General features: G+C 41.2%; 1 protein-coding gene across 6 annotated transcripts in view; it reads right to left on the minus strand.

The window, feature by feature from the left end:
- LOC103135993 (semaphorin-4B) overlaps positions 1-18,496 on the minus strand; it is a 67,596-nt gene that overhangs the window by 17,417 nt on the left and 31,683 nt on the right. For all 6 annotated transcript variants that reach the window (XM_016669990.1, XM_016669993.1, XM_016669991.1 and 3 more), the window contains 6 exons: positions 9,271-9,431; positions 8,425-8,487; positions 7,080-7,178; positions 3,975-4,086; positions 2,771-2,887; positions 2,159-2,316 (listed from right to left, as the gene is read on the minus strand). In XM_016669990.1, coding sequence (XP_016525476.1) covers positions 2,159-2,316; positions 2,771-2,887; positions 3,975-4,086; positions 7,080-7,178; positions 8,425-8,487; positions 9,271-9,431 — 710 coding nt within the window. The remainder of the gene's footprint in view (positions 1-2,158; positions 2,317-2,770; positions 2,888-3,974; positions 4,087-7,079; positions 7,179-8,424; positions 8,488-9,270; positions 9,432-18,496) is intronic.

Consider the following 18,496-nt stretch of genomic DNA (forward strand, 5'->3'; position numbering starts at 1 on the left):
AGTGTTGGTGCGTAAGTAACAGAGAATCCGGTTAAAGGATTTTCAAAATAATAGATCCTCCAGACTCCAATAATACATAAAACAGAATATTTAATTATTTCTTGCGCGGCCTGGTACCAATTGCGGTTGCGAGCCACTGAGCTACTGGACAAAATACTGTATTAATGCCTGATGCAATAAATGATAAATTAATTAACTGCATGATAAATTAAAATGAGCCCCATCATTTCCATTTGGATAATTTATTGTTTTCTCAGGAATCCAATTTTTGGCAGAATTCATAATGTTTATCGTTTGTTTTCTTTATTTTTGGATATTTAAAATGTTTTCCAGTTCCTGTGTTAAAATGTTCATTTAAAATGTTCATCTAATGAACATTTTAAAATATTCATTAGAATTTAATGTTTATTGATCATTGAGAATTCACTTCCATTGTCATTACATTACTTGAAAATGGTCTAAAAATAATATTGTTTATCACAATAACTTCTGGGGCAATTTATCATTGTGACAGGCTTGTATCTGCTTAAACTTTCCTTTAGTGTTGCAGTCATCCTTAAACTGCAGTAGTTGATACAGAAATAAAGATGGCGGGCCATACCAGAACAGAAAAGAGAAACCATCTAAACGGAGTCCGGTGTGGGACTCCGTTATGCGGTTCTGTTTTGAAATGTAAACACTCGACTCTCTCTAGAAGTTATTAACTTAACGCTCATTTAGGCGAGATACAGCAACATGTTATAAAATGTTTTTTAGACTTTTTTTTCTTAACAGAAAGACAGCTGGCCATCTTGATGCAAGAAAAACTCAGGTTTTTAAGAAAATGGCCGCTTATCAATGAATCGTTAGTTGATCCATAAGATCAATTATATTTAGATCAACTCCTATATCATACACATTTCCTTAACATGGGTCAGAATCTATCAAATTCAGTTGGGAGTCGGCAGTCCACCATGTTTTTGCCTCTTGTGATGTCACCTCAAATACACACAAATAAGAATTGGCCATTTTCCTTGAGTGTCTATTATATTTTGCAAAGACTGAAAATTTATATTTTATTACCAAGCTGAGCCTTTGGAGGCACTGAAAAAAGTTGACAAAAACGCGTTAATCTTTATAACTCATCTTTTTTTAAACAACACTGGTAGACGTGTGAGCAAACCAAGCAGGCCTACTGTATGGCTATAAAGCGGCATCTGAAAAGACGTCATTCAAAGGAAAAAAAAAAAGAAAAAAACAAGACGGCAGCTGCATTCCAGCAAAATAAAAGGTGCTTCACAGAGCAGAGAAAGCTATTCTTCTCTCTGCGTTGCACAGTTGAACTGCAGCGAGTTGCCACAGTCTGCCAATGATTTCCATATATAGAAGCTGGGAGGTGCTCTGCTGCTGGAGGTGTCGCAGCCCCTGACTACCAGAGCCTTGCAGGACTAAGTCATTAGGCTGTCACTTGAGATTACATGCTGTCTCCGTGATTCCTCACATTACCGCCTCCGCCACAAAAAAAAGATCAAAAGAGAGGCATCAGTCAGAAAAAGGGATGCTGAACAGATGTTTATCAAGCGGTTTTGCAACCTTAAAGACAGATGAAAAGAGGTCAAAGTCTGTCCAGGTGGATAGATCAACATAGTGAGGGTTAAGAAACAGAAAGAAAAGGGGGGGAACGGTTAGCTAGTTTGTATGTTTTCCCTGCAACAGAAAGACGGGAAAAATAAGAAAAAAACCATTTCATTTTCCTGCAAGCACCCTTAAATACTAATAACTCCTGCAAAGCTCAAAGGGCTGCTGGTGAAAGGCGAGGAGCCTAGTGGGATGGACGAGTGCAGCTGACATTGCGAGGGAGATGGAAGGAGAGGGGAAGATGACATTGCAGAGAAACTGGAAGGAGGGGAGGAGGAGGAAGAGAGGGGTGGCGATGATGATTCAGACAAGGAGGAACAGAAATCTGCTGAAAACATGTTTGTACAGAAAAAGCTTCAATGTGCCAACAATTGTCTCCCCCCCCCCCGCTATGTCCAAACAAGCGTGACGTCTTGTTAAATGTGGACGGACGTGTTTTGACACGGGAGTGGACCCGGCTTGTTTTGAGGATTACAGGCAGGAAGTTTGAGTCAGTTTTTTGTTTCTTTTTAAAAAGTCGTGCGACACTCCCGCGCCCTACCTTGCACACGCGAGCGATCCGCGACACAATGGTGTTGTCGAAGAAGTCGAACTCTTTCCCCGCCTCGCTGAAGAAGAAGTAGATCTTGTCGTCGTTGCCCACAGGGTTCCCCGCTGGCTGGCTTTCCTCGATGAAGGCCGACCCAACAAAGACGGGATCTGTCCACGACAGACAGACATTTAGTTGGACAAAGGGGTTCTGCCTTGGTCGCTTATGGACTAAATATGGAATATTTGCTTTGAGACAGAGGAAAAAAAAAAAAAAATGTTTGGAAAGTCGTATCTCAGAGTCCGGAGAAAGTAGAGGAAACAGGATGCTCTGTGTAATTGCACTCAGATGCCTCATCAGGACCACTCTGCACAGATTACCAGGAGATCAAAAGACAAGAGCCATCCTAATTGTGTGCAGCGTGCAGGAAATAAAGAAAAAAAAAACTCCAGCAGCAGTCGGCTGATGCCGTTTTGATGTGCAAGTGCTGCTGACGATAGGACCGATCTACCGAGGCTCGTCTTTGCTCCCATTAGTGACTTTGCCTCACTAATGACGGCTGCTTTTCAGAGCTTATCTGCTGTGGCTGCTACCTAATGGAGGACATGAGAAACACACACTCACCTTGAAGCCATTTTAAAGAGTTCTCAGTCTTCAGTGCCGTTCCCTGACCCAGACTTTTGTAAATGACCGGCTCATTCCCTTGGAAGTTGCTGACGGTACCAGTGTACAACTCCCCGTCTGGAAGGGGAGAACAAACAAAGCATTGAAGGAGAATTACCGGTAAACCAATGATGGACCAATCAATTAGCAAGTGCTCAGAACCGACCAATTTCCTCCTGATTGGAAGTGGCTCTCAGTGTGAACAGCTCTGTTAACAATGCAGATCTTCGGAATAAGGCAACTCGAAACGTTTCCCACAAATACTGTGACATATATTCTGCATATATTGTAGTCTACAGCATACAGAGTCGGCATGTATTCAGGAAGACTGAGCACTGTAAATGAAAACAAAGCACTAGAAAAGGTGTGCACACTTATGTAACCAAGTTATTGGAGTTTTTTTCTCTCCAATCATTCCCAGCACATTATTTGATTGTTAAAACTCCAAATTAAATTTAGAACATGTATTCATTTTGGTGTAATTTTTTGGGATTTAAGTATTTAACAAGGATATTCGAGTTTTATATCCACCGTTACTAAACTTTAAAGTAAAACTTTATTTTGTATAGTACCTTTAAAGTCCGAAAAAAGAGTGCCAAAACTTAAAAAAGACTTTACATCCAAAGAAATGGATTTCCAGAGTCTCAGCGCCAATAAACAGAACGATCTGACGTGAGAATAGTGCAATAATCCAAATGCGAGGAAACAAAAGCATGAATAATTATTCCCAGTTCAATGGCGATTAGCTTGGTGAGATCCCTCAGATGTTAAAGAACTGGATTCTTGCCTCCTTTGTCCCAGACATGCATTTTTCTGGTGCAAAGATAACCATTTCAGAGACGAACGTGTCTGCGATGCACAGTTTAACAGTCTAAGTGCTTTAAGTCACTGTAAGCTCTGTAACAGAGCAGGGACTGAGGGAATAAAACCCACTCCCACACCCACAGCATCAAGGTTAATTATTCACTAATCGCCTGTTAAAAACAAAGACAAAAACCCCTCTTACTCTTTACTTCCGGCTACTTAGACGCTCTGACGCAGGCAGACATTAGCAGCTCCATCGTGACTCATCGGCGAGTCAAAATGATGGCGCTCACATCAAAGCCGCTTCCTGCCTGCTCCCGGGAGGAAGCCGTTCAGGAGGAGCGAGAGTCTTACTACGTACCCACGATGATGGCGGTGGATTTGTACTCCGGGTTAAAAGGACAGCGGCTCCGCCCGTCCTCCGTCACGACCTCGCCCGCTTCATCTCTCGCCAGCGTAAACGTCGACGTGTTCTGGGACGAATGGAGGGGGGAAAGAAAGACGTGATCAGGGAGAGGCAGCGAAATGAGCAAGTTGAGGTTGAGGCGTCCAGCTCATGTCCTCCACCAGGACACACACCGTACACACACCATACACACACCATAGACGCCCAGCAGAGTGGAAATCTGCACATTTTACACACTTTGGTTCAGTGCTCAGCTTCAGCTTTCTAGGAACTATGCAGGGTTGTAATAGTTCTATTTTTTTATTATAAATCAGTTCTGTTTTTTTTATCCAATTTGTTAGTTTTAATTAGTTATTAGTTATAGTAGCAGTTTTAGTTTTTTTCCATACTTTGACAATTTTTAGGTGCCGAAAATTGATTCAACTATTGTTGAACAGCCAACTGACTGGCTGTCATGTTGCAGAACGACGCAACTGCCACTAGGTGGCGTATTGAGTGCCATAATTTGCCGAAAGGCGAATAGATTCATAAACACAAAAACGAAGGATACGTCTCTAATTTCAGTATATTCTAGTCGGTTTTATAAACGCACAATATAGTTGTAGTTAGTTGTAGTTTTTCCCCCCATTAATTACTGTTTTTATTTATTTAAAATCAACAAAAATGTTTTCTCAATTTCAATTTTCGTTAACTTTATGTTGTATATGTCACTCCTATTCATTTGATGGCAACATTTTATAAGATCGTGATCACATTTTTACTCACGGTTGTTACAGTGCGAACATTTCTTACTCGCCCATGCCCGACTCATTTTCTAAACTTATATCAACAAATCTCAAGAAGAATCCATTTAACTCTTCAAATCATCAGGTGTTCATTCGCCATTTGAAAGGCTGTACTACATTTCCCTTCATTCCTCATATGAAGTCAGGTGGCTATAAATCCTCACTTATGCAAAATAATCTTGGCTATAAATCCTCACTTATGCAAAATAATCTTTCGCTTAAACTAATCTCGAGTTACTTTGTTGTTTAAGGGCCATCTGCTTAAAGCTAAAGTGGGCAGCTGTTATTGCTATTAAAGACTCGTCTTTTAAAAGATTTATGCAATAAATCTTTTGCCATCACCAAGAACAAATGAAAGGATTCAATGCATCCGACCTTCAGTATTTTCATGAATAACGTTGTTGAGTTGGTTTTAATCATGACTCAAGAGGACTTCTTTTTCTACTTTTGCTAATCGCACCTGTTCAGTTCAACTATTTTGCCAGCGATCCTTGCCATCGTTATTTATGTGGCATATTTCACATATACATATATTTTATAGAGTTACAGTCATAGGAGTCATGGTTGGCATTCTTTCAGTATTGAATGTTTCTTGAATGAGAGGTAGAAGCGTAGCTCCCCTCTTTCACCAAGTCAACGACGGCGCGCAGCAACAGGTATGGGAGGGGCAGCACTGCGTTACCGTCGGCTCTTGTCTGCATTCGATTTGACAGCTCAAAGCACATCGGTGGTCTGGACACGGTTCACAAACTGATAAAAGACAAAACTTCTGATGGTTGAACATGCAGCTAACTAGCTTGATCGTGATTCAGTTCTTTTCCTCCAGATTTTTGATGGCAAATAAATTGCCATCAAAGGATCCTGGGATCCTTTGATGGATCCTGGGATCCTGGGATCCTTTGATGGCAAATTATTTTGTTTTTTAGGCAATAAACGCATTAGACAGCATGTTCTTTGATGAACTTGAGTTCAGTAACAATAACTCTGGTTAGAGACGCGTAAATGTCGGGAATCGTTCAATCGCTTCGCATTTTTTGGGTCCAAACTCTGACCCTACTTGAGGAACACTTTTTTATTTTATTTCATAGTCAATGCATGGGGCAAGAATAAAGTGAGCACTCGTGAAAAACAAAATTACATTATTGTTCTGCTAAGTGCATCTGCAGGTGGCTTGCACAAAAGATTTTCTAGCAAAAACAAAAAAAAAAAGCTTCTTTTCTTTCAAAAATAATCTAAAGCTGAGTCACTCACACCAACAAATCTACAAACTCACAACAGAACAGCTTTTAAACCACTCAGTTAGAAATCTAGACCTTTATTTGTGTTAAAATGGTACGACGGGACAATTAATCACCAATCTCATCTGAATGTGAGAACTCTATTCAGCTAGAATGAAACAGAAAATTCAGCAAAGTGAGGAAGGGTTACACTAATCTTATACCCGTCAGCAATGAAGTTACACTGAAATGGCACTTAGATGTGGGTAAGTTGCAGGAACGACAACTTGTTCCCATGATGGGGTCTGACAGGAACATACAAGTGGCGCCCCTGGCTCGGGGCGGCCCTCTCCCGTCTCCTCCAGATCAGATGATTTTACTCTGAGCTTGTTTTAGTTCGTGTCTGTCATCCTGATTGTTTAGTGTCTCAGTGTCCCGTTACATTTCTCCTAAACTCCCCCGTGTCCGTCTGGATGAGCGCCTTCAAAAACAAACCATTTATCAGTGATGATATTCGGGATCTCGGGACCTATATTGTTAGAAATTATTAGACGGACACACACACACAGGAGGGTTTTGTCGAGTGCTTCTGTAGACCCAGAGAGGACGTACTCGCTGTTGGAATCCCAGTTCAGGGCCCAATGTCCTGCCAAGTCATCTCGAATCCGAGCCACGCCGTGTTTTCCCTCCACTTTGACGTCAATGCCGGGAGGTCAATTCCCTCTCGCTTAAAAGCAGAGCGGCCTCCAGGCTTAGCTGAAGCGCCAACAGTAAAAGTCGATGTCATGTCTTCTGATAGTTGCCTTCACTTACTTGATAAATCTATTTCTTTCTAGGAGCTTCTGAACCTCAGCAGGATTTACTTTCATGTGGAGAAAAATCCAACAAGGACTCAGAGGATAAAAGGGACTGAATTTATCTTTAAAAAGAATGTCCAACTTCAAACGGGTTATAGTAAAAGGAGGAGGAGGAAAAAGTTTGTTGTTTTTTTTTGCTATACAGCAGATGCGTTAACTTCTGGATGTGAACAAAGGGCAGAATGAGAGATCGATACTTACCATGTAGGCACAGACGGGACTGAAGGCGTAGGTACCACACACATAGAGATGAGTGCTATTGAGCCGCAGGAGAATTTTGATGTAATTGAAGCAATCGGTCTGGATGAAAACAAAACGGAGAGAGCGGTAAACGCAGAAAGTCAAAAGACATTTCAACAAGCTGCTGAAAAGTTTGATCGTGAAGTTACCGTCTGAGAGCCGGTATCGACGATACGGCCATGTTTCACACACCGTAACTTTACATCAATATTCTACAGACATGTTTCCAGTCCTCCTCAGTCTGATTTTTAAATGTAGCAAAACGGGCTTGAAATATGGAACCCGCAAAAACGGCAAGCTATTATGAAGAGGCAGGGAAGAATGGATGAATGGATGGACAGTTGAGTGATAGATAAAAAAGAAAAAACTCCAATAGATACTGAGCAGTTTAATGGTGGGTGGATAAAAAAAAAAAGAGTGATGGATGGATTTGTGGAGGTGTGAATGAAAAAGAGGGATGATGAACAAATGAGTGAACAAATGGATACATGTATGGACAAAAAAAGAGGAATGGCTGGATGGATGAATGGATAAAAGAGGAACGAATGTATGGATAAAACGAGGGATAAATGAAAAGAGGGATGATGGATACAAATAGAGGGATAGATGAATGGATAAAAACATCTGATTGCTGGTGGAGAGGTAATGGGTGGAGGAATAGATGGATGGACAAAGGTGGATAAAAAAACAAGTGATCAATCATCAATCAATCAATCTATAGATAAAAAAGTGATAGATGGAAACCAGAAGGATGGATAGATAAACTGACATCCGGACAATGTATCGTCAGACAATCTCAATAAAGAAAGAATGATGAATGGATGAATGAATGAACAGATAAAATGCTAATAACTTTCCATGCAAATCCAAACCCAGAAGACTTAAATCCTGCACTTCTACAGACTTTCTCTATCCGAGGCAGCGCTTTCGCAGGCCGTTTGACAGAAACCGTTCCTCAAACGCTGTTGGGAAAACCTGTCTGCTGTACAGAGCAGTTTGCCTGCAGAGCTTTGTGTAATACAGACAGAGCTGTGCACTGCAGCAGGAGGATTACAGAGGCTTCTCACCCAGGGACACAACAGCTGGCATGACAACAAGCTAACAGACAGACTGAAGAAGAAGAAGCTGTTCCCCCGGGGAGCCTGCACACTTGATGAGTCTGTTTGTATCTGCTGGAAAGGTTTGTCAGCTCTCTGCTCATGTTATTGCCTCACATGTGAAACAAATAGCAGATCGCAAGGGGAGACCGAACACATGGTGAAGGGTACAAAAAAAAAATGTTCATTGTGACTGATTTTTTTTTTACCTCCAAGTTCTTTCCTTTAAAGCTGCACTCGTCTCTTTTTCCAGCTGGAGTTCCCCACGTCAGCTGAAACGGGGAAAAAAAGGGAGGAAAAGCTGAGTAAGTCAAATAAAATAAAAGGTAACCAGAGATAATAGATGGATGGATCAAGTGGACTGAACTTTGGCTCATCTGCAGGACAAGTATTCAGCAGTTTCTTAAAAATAAAAAAACTTAAGTAGGAGGTTTGGACTAAACAGGGAGACTGCAGGTTTCACCAACTCAAACCTAAAGACTTTTTAAGACCATCTAAGACCAGTATGAATGGGATTTAAGAGCCATTTCTTCACAGATTTCAAAACGTACAAACTTTGTCCAGCCAACTGGCCATAAATTTTAGCTTAATGATAAATGCAAAAGAGCTAGCTAGTTAACCAGGTAGGGTTTGTTAGCAGTGAGTTAAGGCCTTAAAATGTCCTATCTAAAATTAAGACATTTTAAGTTTTAAAATTAAGACTTAAAAAGTCTTGATTTAAGTCTTAAACTAAAGACTTATTTTAAGTCTTAAGTGATTGTGCGTCCTTAAAAAGTCTTAGTTTAAGACTTTAAATTAAATTAAGACTTAAGTTTTAATTTAAGACTTTTTAAGGATGCACAAACACTCTGCTAAAAATGGACCAATTAAATGGCCTGAGACTGGAATCTACAAGCTAAAGACAAAAACCTTTACAGCGTTAAATGCCCATCTTTTTAGTAAATTAAATCAATTAGGAGGAAAAAAAGAAACAAATCTTGATTGGCCAGGAAAAGCCTGACTGGTGAATTTCTAGTTTTGACTTTTTAACCCGCTTGGCTCGCTGTTCCTCTTACGTTCTTCTGCAGCTTGGTCTTGCTGATGTCCGAGAGGCTGAGGGCGAACAGCGCCTCCCTGGCTCCAACGTACAGCATGTCGTCCTCCTGGCTCAACAGCAGAGAGGTGTAATTGAAGACGCCACCCACTGAAAATCTCTTGGCTGATCTCTCCTTTGCATCTGGACAGGGAAGAAGGCAGACACACACACACACACACACACAGGAGGAGACAGTAGATTATTATCAGAGAGAAGGGCAGAACAAAAAGTAACAGAAGGGTACAGAACATGTCCTGATGCTCAGAGTACAACCAGAACTCAAACGCTGTCCGTTTTATTGCTCTTCAGAGGGGATAAAGGACTAAAGATTTCCTTCCGCGTCCTTCCTTTGACGAGTTTTAATCTTATGTGCTCATTATTGCATGATAATGCCCATCTGTTCCACCCACCAACGACCATCAAATGACCTCAAATCTGAATGGAGTGACACCTGAGAGAAAACCACTTAAATCTCCTTTAACTTGTAGAGCTTGTTGCTCCACTTTGATAAAACCACTTCTTGTTTTTCCATTTAGGAAGCACAAGAGAGTCGGAGCATCGTGTTTCACTGTTCGTCCATGGAAGCACGTTTCCTTTTGTTTCCATTTCAGGCTGGTATGTTCAAATAGACGTCAGTACGCGTCTCTAGCCTCGAGCTAATTTAGGATCGACTAATGAATGAGTTTTGGTAACAACTTGCTGGGTAAAAGACCACTCTGGACAAAGTACTCAACCCTAGTACTTGAGTAAAAGTACCGATAGTGAAGGCCAAACCTTACTCAACTACGAGTAAAAGTTGCTCAGTCAGAACCTTGTAGTTTGGCAAAGTTTACACCACCTGAAAACCTCAGCATAAAAATGCATTAATGTACCACTTTTTACATTTTTTTTTTAATGTCCCCACACTCCCAAAAAAAAAAAAAAAAAGCACTTTTGGAGACAGTTCTCCAAAAGTGATCTCTGTTTTTTTTTTTTTTATCTCCATCTCCATCCTGCCATCAGTGCACGGGAGCCAAGTAAGTCATTCTGCAGCCAAGCAGCTCAAAGACCTGGGTCCCTGTGTGGCGTAATAAATATACCCCAGGCAACCAGGAACCACCAATTATAAGTTACTAGAAACTCTGGTAAACTTTATTTTTAAGAGATACTTAGTGGCACCAACAACCGGTGCAACCGGTGATTTTGTTAAATTATTCTCTGAGAGTCACTGCAATTAAAGATAAAGTTATCTTAAAACTTTTTTTTTTAAACATCTTTACTAGAACTGCCAATAAATTTAAAGTCCACATTCTGAATTTCAGAAGTAAAACAACTTCCACTTTTTTCTTCTTCCACACTTTTAACCATCCTTGACATTTCCAGCTCCATTTCTGAACCACATTATTTTTGTTTTGTTTTGCTGAAAGCAAGCAGTTTACCTTTAGATTACGCCCCGTCACAATTAATGTGCGAGCGGTTTTCCAAAAAGACTAAATAAAAAGACCAATATGGTGTCACAAGAGTCCTAAAAAAATTCTTTGTCCAAGAGCTGCACTGGGTGATTTTAGTCATTCAGGCATTAAATGAGCAGGACGCTACATCTCTCCATCTATTGTTTGTCATACTTCTAAATTGTTTGCAATTTAGGGCCGTCTTTGTAAATGTTTGTCTCTTCCTGCTTATTCCAAACATTTGAAACGCACTCCATGGCCTCTCTGTGCCAAAAAAAAAAAAAAAAAGTAGTGGTCACAAACTCCACGAGTTTATCCACACAAGATTACGAGCTTCTAGCCAGGGCTGTAAAAGCTAATATCTGCCACAATTAAGCCATTTACAACCCTCCCACCCAACAACCCCAAACTCCCAGTGAACAACCAGAAAACCAGTTCAGATCCCAACTATCCTGATGGCAAGAAAAAACAAAAAAAGGAACCAAGCCCCACGTTCATTTTCAACGCCCCAGGTGGTGCGTTGGGCCATAATGCAAATAGAGGCAGAAAACCGCAGTAAATGTTTACAGCCCGCGACGTAAACTTCTCCACGTGCTCACAAATGGTTCATCTTGCACTCAGGGCAGTTTGGCAGATGATCATCCTTCCCCTTGTGGGAGTGAAAGCCAGCTGTGCAAGCCGCATCTCGTCCAGATTCAAAACGCTGGGCCCTTTCCACATTACTCTCTTTTAAAAACGCAGAGACATCTGGAGTCAATCAGGACAGAGGCCTGCCACTAAAAATCAAGGCACAGAGAGGGGTGGGGAGGGGGAAAGAAAAAGACAAAAACAAAACAAAAAAACTCCCTTTTGTCACTGGTGGGTCCTTCAGGACACAAGTCTTCCTGCATGGAGAAAGGGAAAAAGGTAAAGGTAACCCAATTAAAGTATTCATAAATGCTCATAAAGATGCGTATCCTAAGACTTTGCGGACACTTGGCAGACAAAGGAGGGCCGTCTCCTCCCTAAAGGGGGACATATCATGGCCCGACTGTCAAGGCTCCCAAGGGTTTGGGACATTCGCTGGAACCAAACGGCAGCCTCTCCTCGGCATATTAAAACTCTCTGACATAAATCACGGTGACAGTCTCTCAGACGGACAATGGAATAACGAGCACTGGAGAGCAAACTCATGAAACTTTTACTCAGAGGGCAGACAAAGAGTATTTATCAGGGGGTGGATGGGTCTGAGGGAGTTGTGGTAACCGGGATGATTGGACCGAGAACTTGACCTATGAAAAACAGAGTATGCACACCGGACAAAAAAAAAAAAAGAAAAAAAAAAAGAACGAAAGAAGAAAAAAAAAACCTGAATGTCAAGCAGTAACAAATGTCAAGATGCAGCCATTTCAAGAGGTTATCTTTTGAGTTTTTTTTCCACGCTATGATGCAGTGGAGTACCTCAATGTAGCATCTACGGATATAAACAGTTTCACACTCAAACTCGATTTCCATTCATCACCCGGTGGTTTAATCAGCTGGCTGTCAGCAGGTCAGGCTCTCTGCCAGGGATCATCGCACCTACCATCAACACCGCTGCCTTATTGTCTGTGTTTATGTAGTAAACTGGCAGGCACCACCAGCTCTACGAATTACAACACGAGTGTCAAACAGAGGAAAATTAGTTGAAGAAATTTGGAATGAAATTTCAGGGTCACAAACCGCCGACACGCTGTAGAGAAAACACTCCAGAGGTTTGGTTTGGGAGGTGATCGGACCCGTTGCGTTTGCCCAATTCATCTTCCAACACGTCACTTTTGAGGATTAAATGTTCGCATGCTCCCCAGTATATACCAAGATGGGGTGGAAAGGACGAACAGATAATTACATAATTGTCTCAACTAACCTTGTGCGATATACATGTAAAGCTGCATTTATGCCACTGTGGGTCCAACGTTAAGACTAATTTTAGTTGGCACCTTTTCCTCATTTTGGTTTAAAAAGAACGAGCTGGTCAAAGCTGAACCAGCTAGAAGCCTGTAGAGTGTCAACGTTAAGATAAACTGACATCTCATAAAAAGTGGCAGTCTGCAGAGAAATGAATGCAAACACACGGCAGAGTGAGGATAAAATAAAAAAAAAAAAAAAAAAAAGGGAGCAGGATCAACCCCCTCCTTTTCCAGAGTTTAACAGCACATAAAAGGCGGGGGTGATGGCTTGGCAGCATGGTAGGTGTTACTCTTGCCAGGACTGTAAGAGCCGAGCGTAAACATGCCCCAGATTTACTAGGGCAGCATGAGCCGAGTCACAAGGCAACTGGGTAACAAGGGCAAAGAGGTTCACTTTGAGCCAGGCTGTGAAAACCAGAACGCAACTCCTTCAGACAGGAAGAAAATATACAAACAAAACAAAACTAGAATTGGTAATCTGCAATTCAAGGCTACAATGGCCTACACAGGCTCAGTTTGGCATGATATGACGATGGCACTGACGAAAGAAATAAAATGACCTAAATCAGTCAAATTTCTGTATTTTGATCCATTAATGGAGCAATTGATGGAAATAAATCCTGGAAGAAAACGTGTAGGTGGCTGCAAAAACTAAATGTTGGGAAGGACCGTCGCCATCTCATCTGAAAGAGCTTAAGCTACTTTACAAAGAACATGAGTGAAAAAAAAAAAAAATCTAATCAGATGAGCACAGATGTTCCTGCTCTCTGAAGGCGGATGCCTTTTCTTTAAGGGCAGCGCTTCCCAGGGCTGCAGCCTCAGGCACCCGTCTACCCAGGTCCCATGTTTGTTTGTTTTTTTTTGAATGGGCTATGCTGAAACAAAAACAACCAAAGTCAAGTTGTTGACTCTAGGAGGCTGAATATTGAAGAACGCTGAAGTTTTCTTCTTGTTAATCAGCAAAAAAACAACAACTTTGCATTCAATGCAAAGTTGTTATTCCACTTTACAATAATGCACAACCATGTTAGTTTTTTAAAAGCTAATAAAATACGTTGACGCTTGTGCTTGCAATATGAACAAATTTATGTTTGTTTCCATTCCGTTTATATGCGATAGCGTGTGAACTTATGCCAGCCATAATAAAGTGACATATGCACCTTGAAGATAATAAGCAGAGGCCAAGAGAAAACTGTGTCCAGTGATTCCTAACAGGATTATATTTCAGAAATGTGTTAATGGTGCCAAAGGGCAACAAGGGTAGAAACCCCATCAAGGCAACCGCTGGAAAAAAACCCAAAGTGTTTGATGAAAATGTTATGGCATCTAAGAGACCTAAAGCCTAAACTGAGCATGAAGTCAGTGCATCAAAACAAGGTGAAGACACATCCTGCATGTGGTGTGATATTATGTAATTAAAGGCTTTCAGGTCTCATTGATGCACCCTAAGACGACATGCACCCACGCGACACTGCACCTGAAAGATTACAAAATCCTAGATACAACATTGGTGAGACAGAGAGTCACTCTGTGTTGTCTTGGGTGAGCTGTTTAAACAAATATGGCGACCCTAACGACACAAAGACGGATGGATGGTATAATTTCCTCACTAGCAACGCATAACAAACACGTCTGCGCTTGTTGTGTGTCGGGAAACTCCTCAGACTATTTTTTGTCAAATCTTTTCACAGTGTCTGGTAAATATTGTCCTGAAAGGTTTGTTTGCCTCAATGAAAGTCCTGCTTTACAGTTATGGCAGCAAAGAACAAACTGTTCCATCCTTTGTGAAGCCAAGAACACGCTGTGTCAACTGGAGAGAATAGGACCGATTGAAGAATGCAAGGTTTGCTAAAAGGAGACTTCGGAAGAAGGCAACTGGTGATGAACATGCAGTCAGATAAATGTCCAAAAGGGAAAAACAAATCTGCTCTGAAGCCACATAGAAGCTGTTTAGACCTGCCACCAAGATGCCAACTTGGACTGTGATCATAGTGGGACAAGAACACCCTCCCTTGTGGTCTTGGACAATTATCTGCATTTATTTAGCAGACAAACAGCCCTGGGCCCACTAAACGACCAACTACTGGCCTGACTGGACTCCACTCCAGCCATGAAATCATTTCCTTAAAAATCCAAGGCTGCCAGTATTCATTTGGATATTCCAAGAAAGTTTTTTATTTTTTTTTAAGAGTAGCACCTGGTTTATGGCCATCTTTTATTTTGTCCGGTCATAGCAAACGCCATTTGTCCAACTCCTCCCCCCCAGTGCGACTGACTCTCACTAAGCAGGAAGGCCGCCAGGCTAAGACTGATAGAGCAGCAGCTAAGCATATTTCTGTTAAGGAAATGGATCACCTGCCAGGGTCAGTCCCAGAACATCCCTGTCACACTACCCCACACAAAATGTCCACACAACAACGAGGCCAGAGTGTGTGCAGAGACGGAAACACAAGAGGACCCTTAAAGACTCACTCAATGAACAAATAATGCATCCTAAAAGATATTCAACAACTGAGGAAGTATGTCTAGCACAAATTCATTGTTTTACCAGCAGCATCTATGGAGAAAAATGCCATTAGCATGACTGAGGACACTTGAGAATTGTGCTTAATGAATTACATTATAGCATTTCTACAGCTCAGCCAAGTGTTTCGGAGCAGGGGAATAAAGCCACATGTCTACCAAAAACCCAGCTGGCTTAAACGTCGTTAGAGACAGTTTCTCTGCAGCCATGGACTCCCCTCGTTGTACTCTACAAGTCAATGCCCACTTGTCGATTTTTCGGCTTCCAGTTTGTGAAGAGCCCCTCACTTTTGGACTGGCATGCTAAAGGTCTTTGAAGTGGTGCCACATCATCCAAACACAGTCCTCTGCCATGTTTCCATCTGTATGCGAAGTCCCTGGAGAGGCTCTTGATGAGAAGAGCAGCCTGAAGTTGCTCCATCTCTCCACTCACCCACAGCGTTGACTGAGGAGGAGAAGTGTCCCAACATATGGATTTATACTCTTTGCTGACGGTTTACCTCGTCTTGCACGCAGCTTTAGCTAAATGGCTGCTTTAGCTCTTGCACTTTCCCTGCTGCATTTAATTCCTGTGGTCATGAAGCTATGAGGACCCAAACGAGCGAAGGACCATTGGATTAGTCAATGTATTTGTGGATTATAGCAGCAAAACTTCTCCAAAGGAAGGCCAGTTGCTTCCACTTTAAAGAAAAATTGCCCCGTTAATGTTGTCTTTTGGATGAATCTCCAGTCTTCTCAGGCAAGCACAGAAAGACCGTTTCTGCATGCATGTTCAGAGCGAGGCATGTGGAGTGCGTTAAAGTTCTGGAACAGGATCAAGAAAGTTTTAATGAGGGACGCATGAGAAGCTTGGTGCTACCCTTCCAGATGTGACTCAAATCAAATGTTAAGTTTCTTCTACTGCATAAACATGCTTGTCCTCGATCACACCGTTACGTGAAACGTTGCACTTTGAGCTGCTATTAGGATGAAGGTGCTTCATAAATAAAACTGATTGATTGTGTCATTATGATTGGCTGAATTCATCTCAGTTAGTGCTTTTGAATCTAAACTAAAATGTTTTGAGGTGGATTCTATGACATGTACCTGTTTTTTTGTTATAGCTTGACCTTTTCTACCAACTGTATCTTTTTGTGTATTGTATTTGTTGCTGCCTCCTGGCCAGAACTCCTTTGAAAAAGAGGTTTTTAATCTCAATGCATTTTTATCCTGATAAAATGAAGATTTAAATCTTAAAAATGATGTCAAATGTCGCAAATTGTAATTCACTGGACTGTTTTAAGACAAGTGTATCTTTTCAGCTTATTATTAAAAGTTAATTTGTTAAAGTGATTAAATTTTTCTTTTTAAAAAGACAAAATTGTATACATTTGTTCGGCTGATGCACTTCAAGAGTTTCTTTTAGCACATTTTAATTTATCATTATTGCTGATGAAATCCTAAATCCAATATCTCTGAAAATGTGAATATTTAATAAAAATATTTATTTAAAATATAAAAATAAAAAGCCTAAAGACTTTCCAAACATGTGCTATGTTATGGGCTAAACAATCACAGTGAAAACTGCTGAATTCACTTCTCTGTTAATAAAATGGAAGTTTATTAACAGAAGTTGGTTGTTCACAAAGAGCTGCATCCAAGAATTCATGGAAAGTTGAGTGGAAAAAAAAACAGTCTAGTCAAAAATGTGCACAAGAAATTGTGTAATAACTACAGTACTCAAAGTAATGCAGTTCTTCCCCTCCCCCACTTGTTGCTGCATACTGCCAACTCAGAAGGGCTTTTTCATTATGCCCTTGCTGACAAAATACAGAAATTGGGGAGAAGAATGTGTTAAGCAGCAACATCTGACAGCATCAAGTGAACTTTATGCCAAAACTTGTTTCCATATTCAGTTTGATTTTATTATTTTTTTTAATGTAAATACAGCACATAACTATAGCAGCTGAAGGATACATGGATCAGCATGTTCTAGGATTTACTTACACAGCAGAGTTGATTTTAAACCTGGCATAAACCATTATATACAACATCAACAAGATCATAAACGGCCTGTCAGACAAGAACATGGGATAAATGGAGCATATTCAGTTTTAATGTTGGGGAAGGTAGGGGAAAAAAGCAAACATCCTGCTTGACATCCACATGAATGCAACAAGTCTGACATTTGCTAGAGACTCAATTCAACCAGGGTGATGAACACCCAGCAACATCCAACACATAAGGAAAAAAAAAATTCTTTAAATGGGTGGAAAATAAACCAATTTTTTCTTGGACCCTTCATCGCTGCAATACAAAGGGGAAGAAAAAAAAAAAAAAAAAAAAAATCACCCGATGACACTCTAACCTCACATTCCTCTCTGTCCTCCTCGATTAACGGCAACACAAAGACTTCTCGCCGCCTGCCATTTTCTTTAAATCAAAAGGCTGCTGATGGAAATCTGTGCAGACTGAGCGCTTCTATACATTCCCTGGAGCGTGCAAGCAACAAAGTCATTAAAATGTCTGAAACAAACGGAGCTGATGTGCTGTAATTACACTCCATTGTTGCACCCGTTGCGGTTTTATGTGCAGGCACTTGTGAGTGCCACCTCTGTTGGAAGCCACAGGCTGCTTTTCTTTCAGGATCGGTGGGCGTGTCCTCTGCTGGGATTTAGGTGGGCATCGGAGCATGTCTAAAACCCCATGAGTATTTTATCTGACCCCAGCCAACTCTACACTCTTCGCACCCCCACGCCCCACACACACACACATTTTTTTTAACTCCTCCTCTGTTGGTTGCTGAACTGAGGTCCACACATTGCCAAGGTCAGTGGATTAGCATGCATGAGAGAGGGCGCACAATATCCGCTAAACATCAACTTGGAGACTAGAAAGGACATGGTGAACACCGGGCATCCATTAATCAGCACCAATCATCATTTGTTTCCTACAGGACATCGATGTGAAAGTCATTACAGCAGAACTGACCAATATTTTTCCTTTTAGAAGGAAAAGTCTCCTACCAAGACCTCAATTAAAAGTAAACAACAAAGTTATTTTTGGATCATGTTGGTTTTCGGATCAGACCTGTTGAACCTACCGCTTCGGCATCATCAACCTCCTCAGAGAGTTTTGGGTCTACCCTGGGTTTTCACCAGAAAAAAAAAAAAAAAGTTTCATTTACACTGAACAGTACGGTTCGGTACCCTATTTTATGGTCTGGCGTATTCAGGAGAGCCTTTCCACTCAGTTTTACCCTCAATGGGAAGGCAGGGTTGAACCCAAACAGCTAATGGTTTGTCTTCTAGTGCAACAACAAGCGTGATGAGCTAGAATGTCTTGT

The sequence above is a fragment of the Poecilia formosa genome, unplaced genomic scaffold (genome assembly GCF_000485575.1).
Source record: "Poecilia formosa unplaced genomic scaffold, Poecilia_formosa-5.1.2 Scaffold29, whole genome shotgun sequence".
NCBI lineage: Eukaryota > Metazoa > Chordata > Actinopteri > Cyprinodontiformes > Poeciliidae > Poecilia > Poecilia formosa.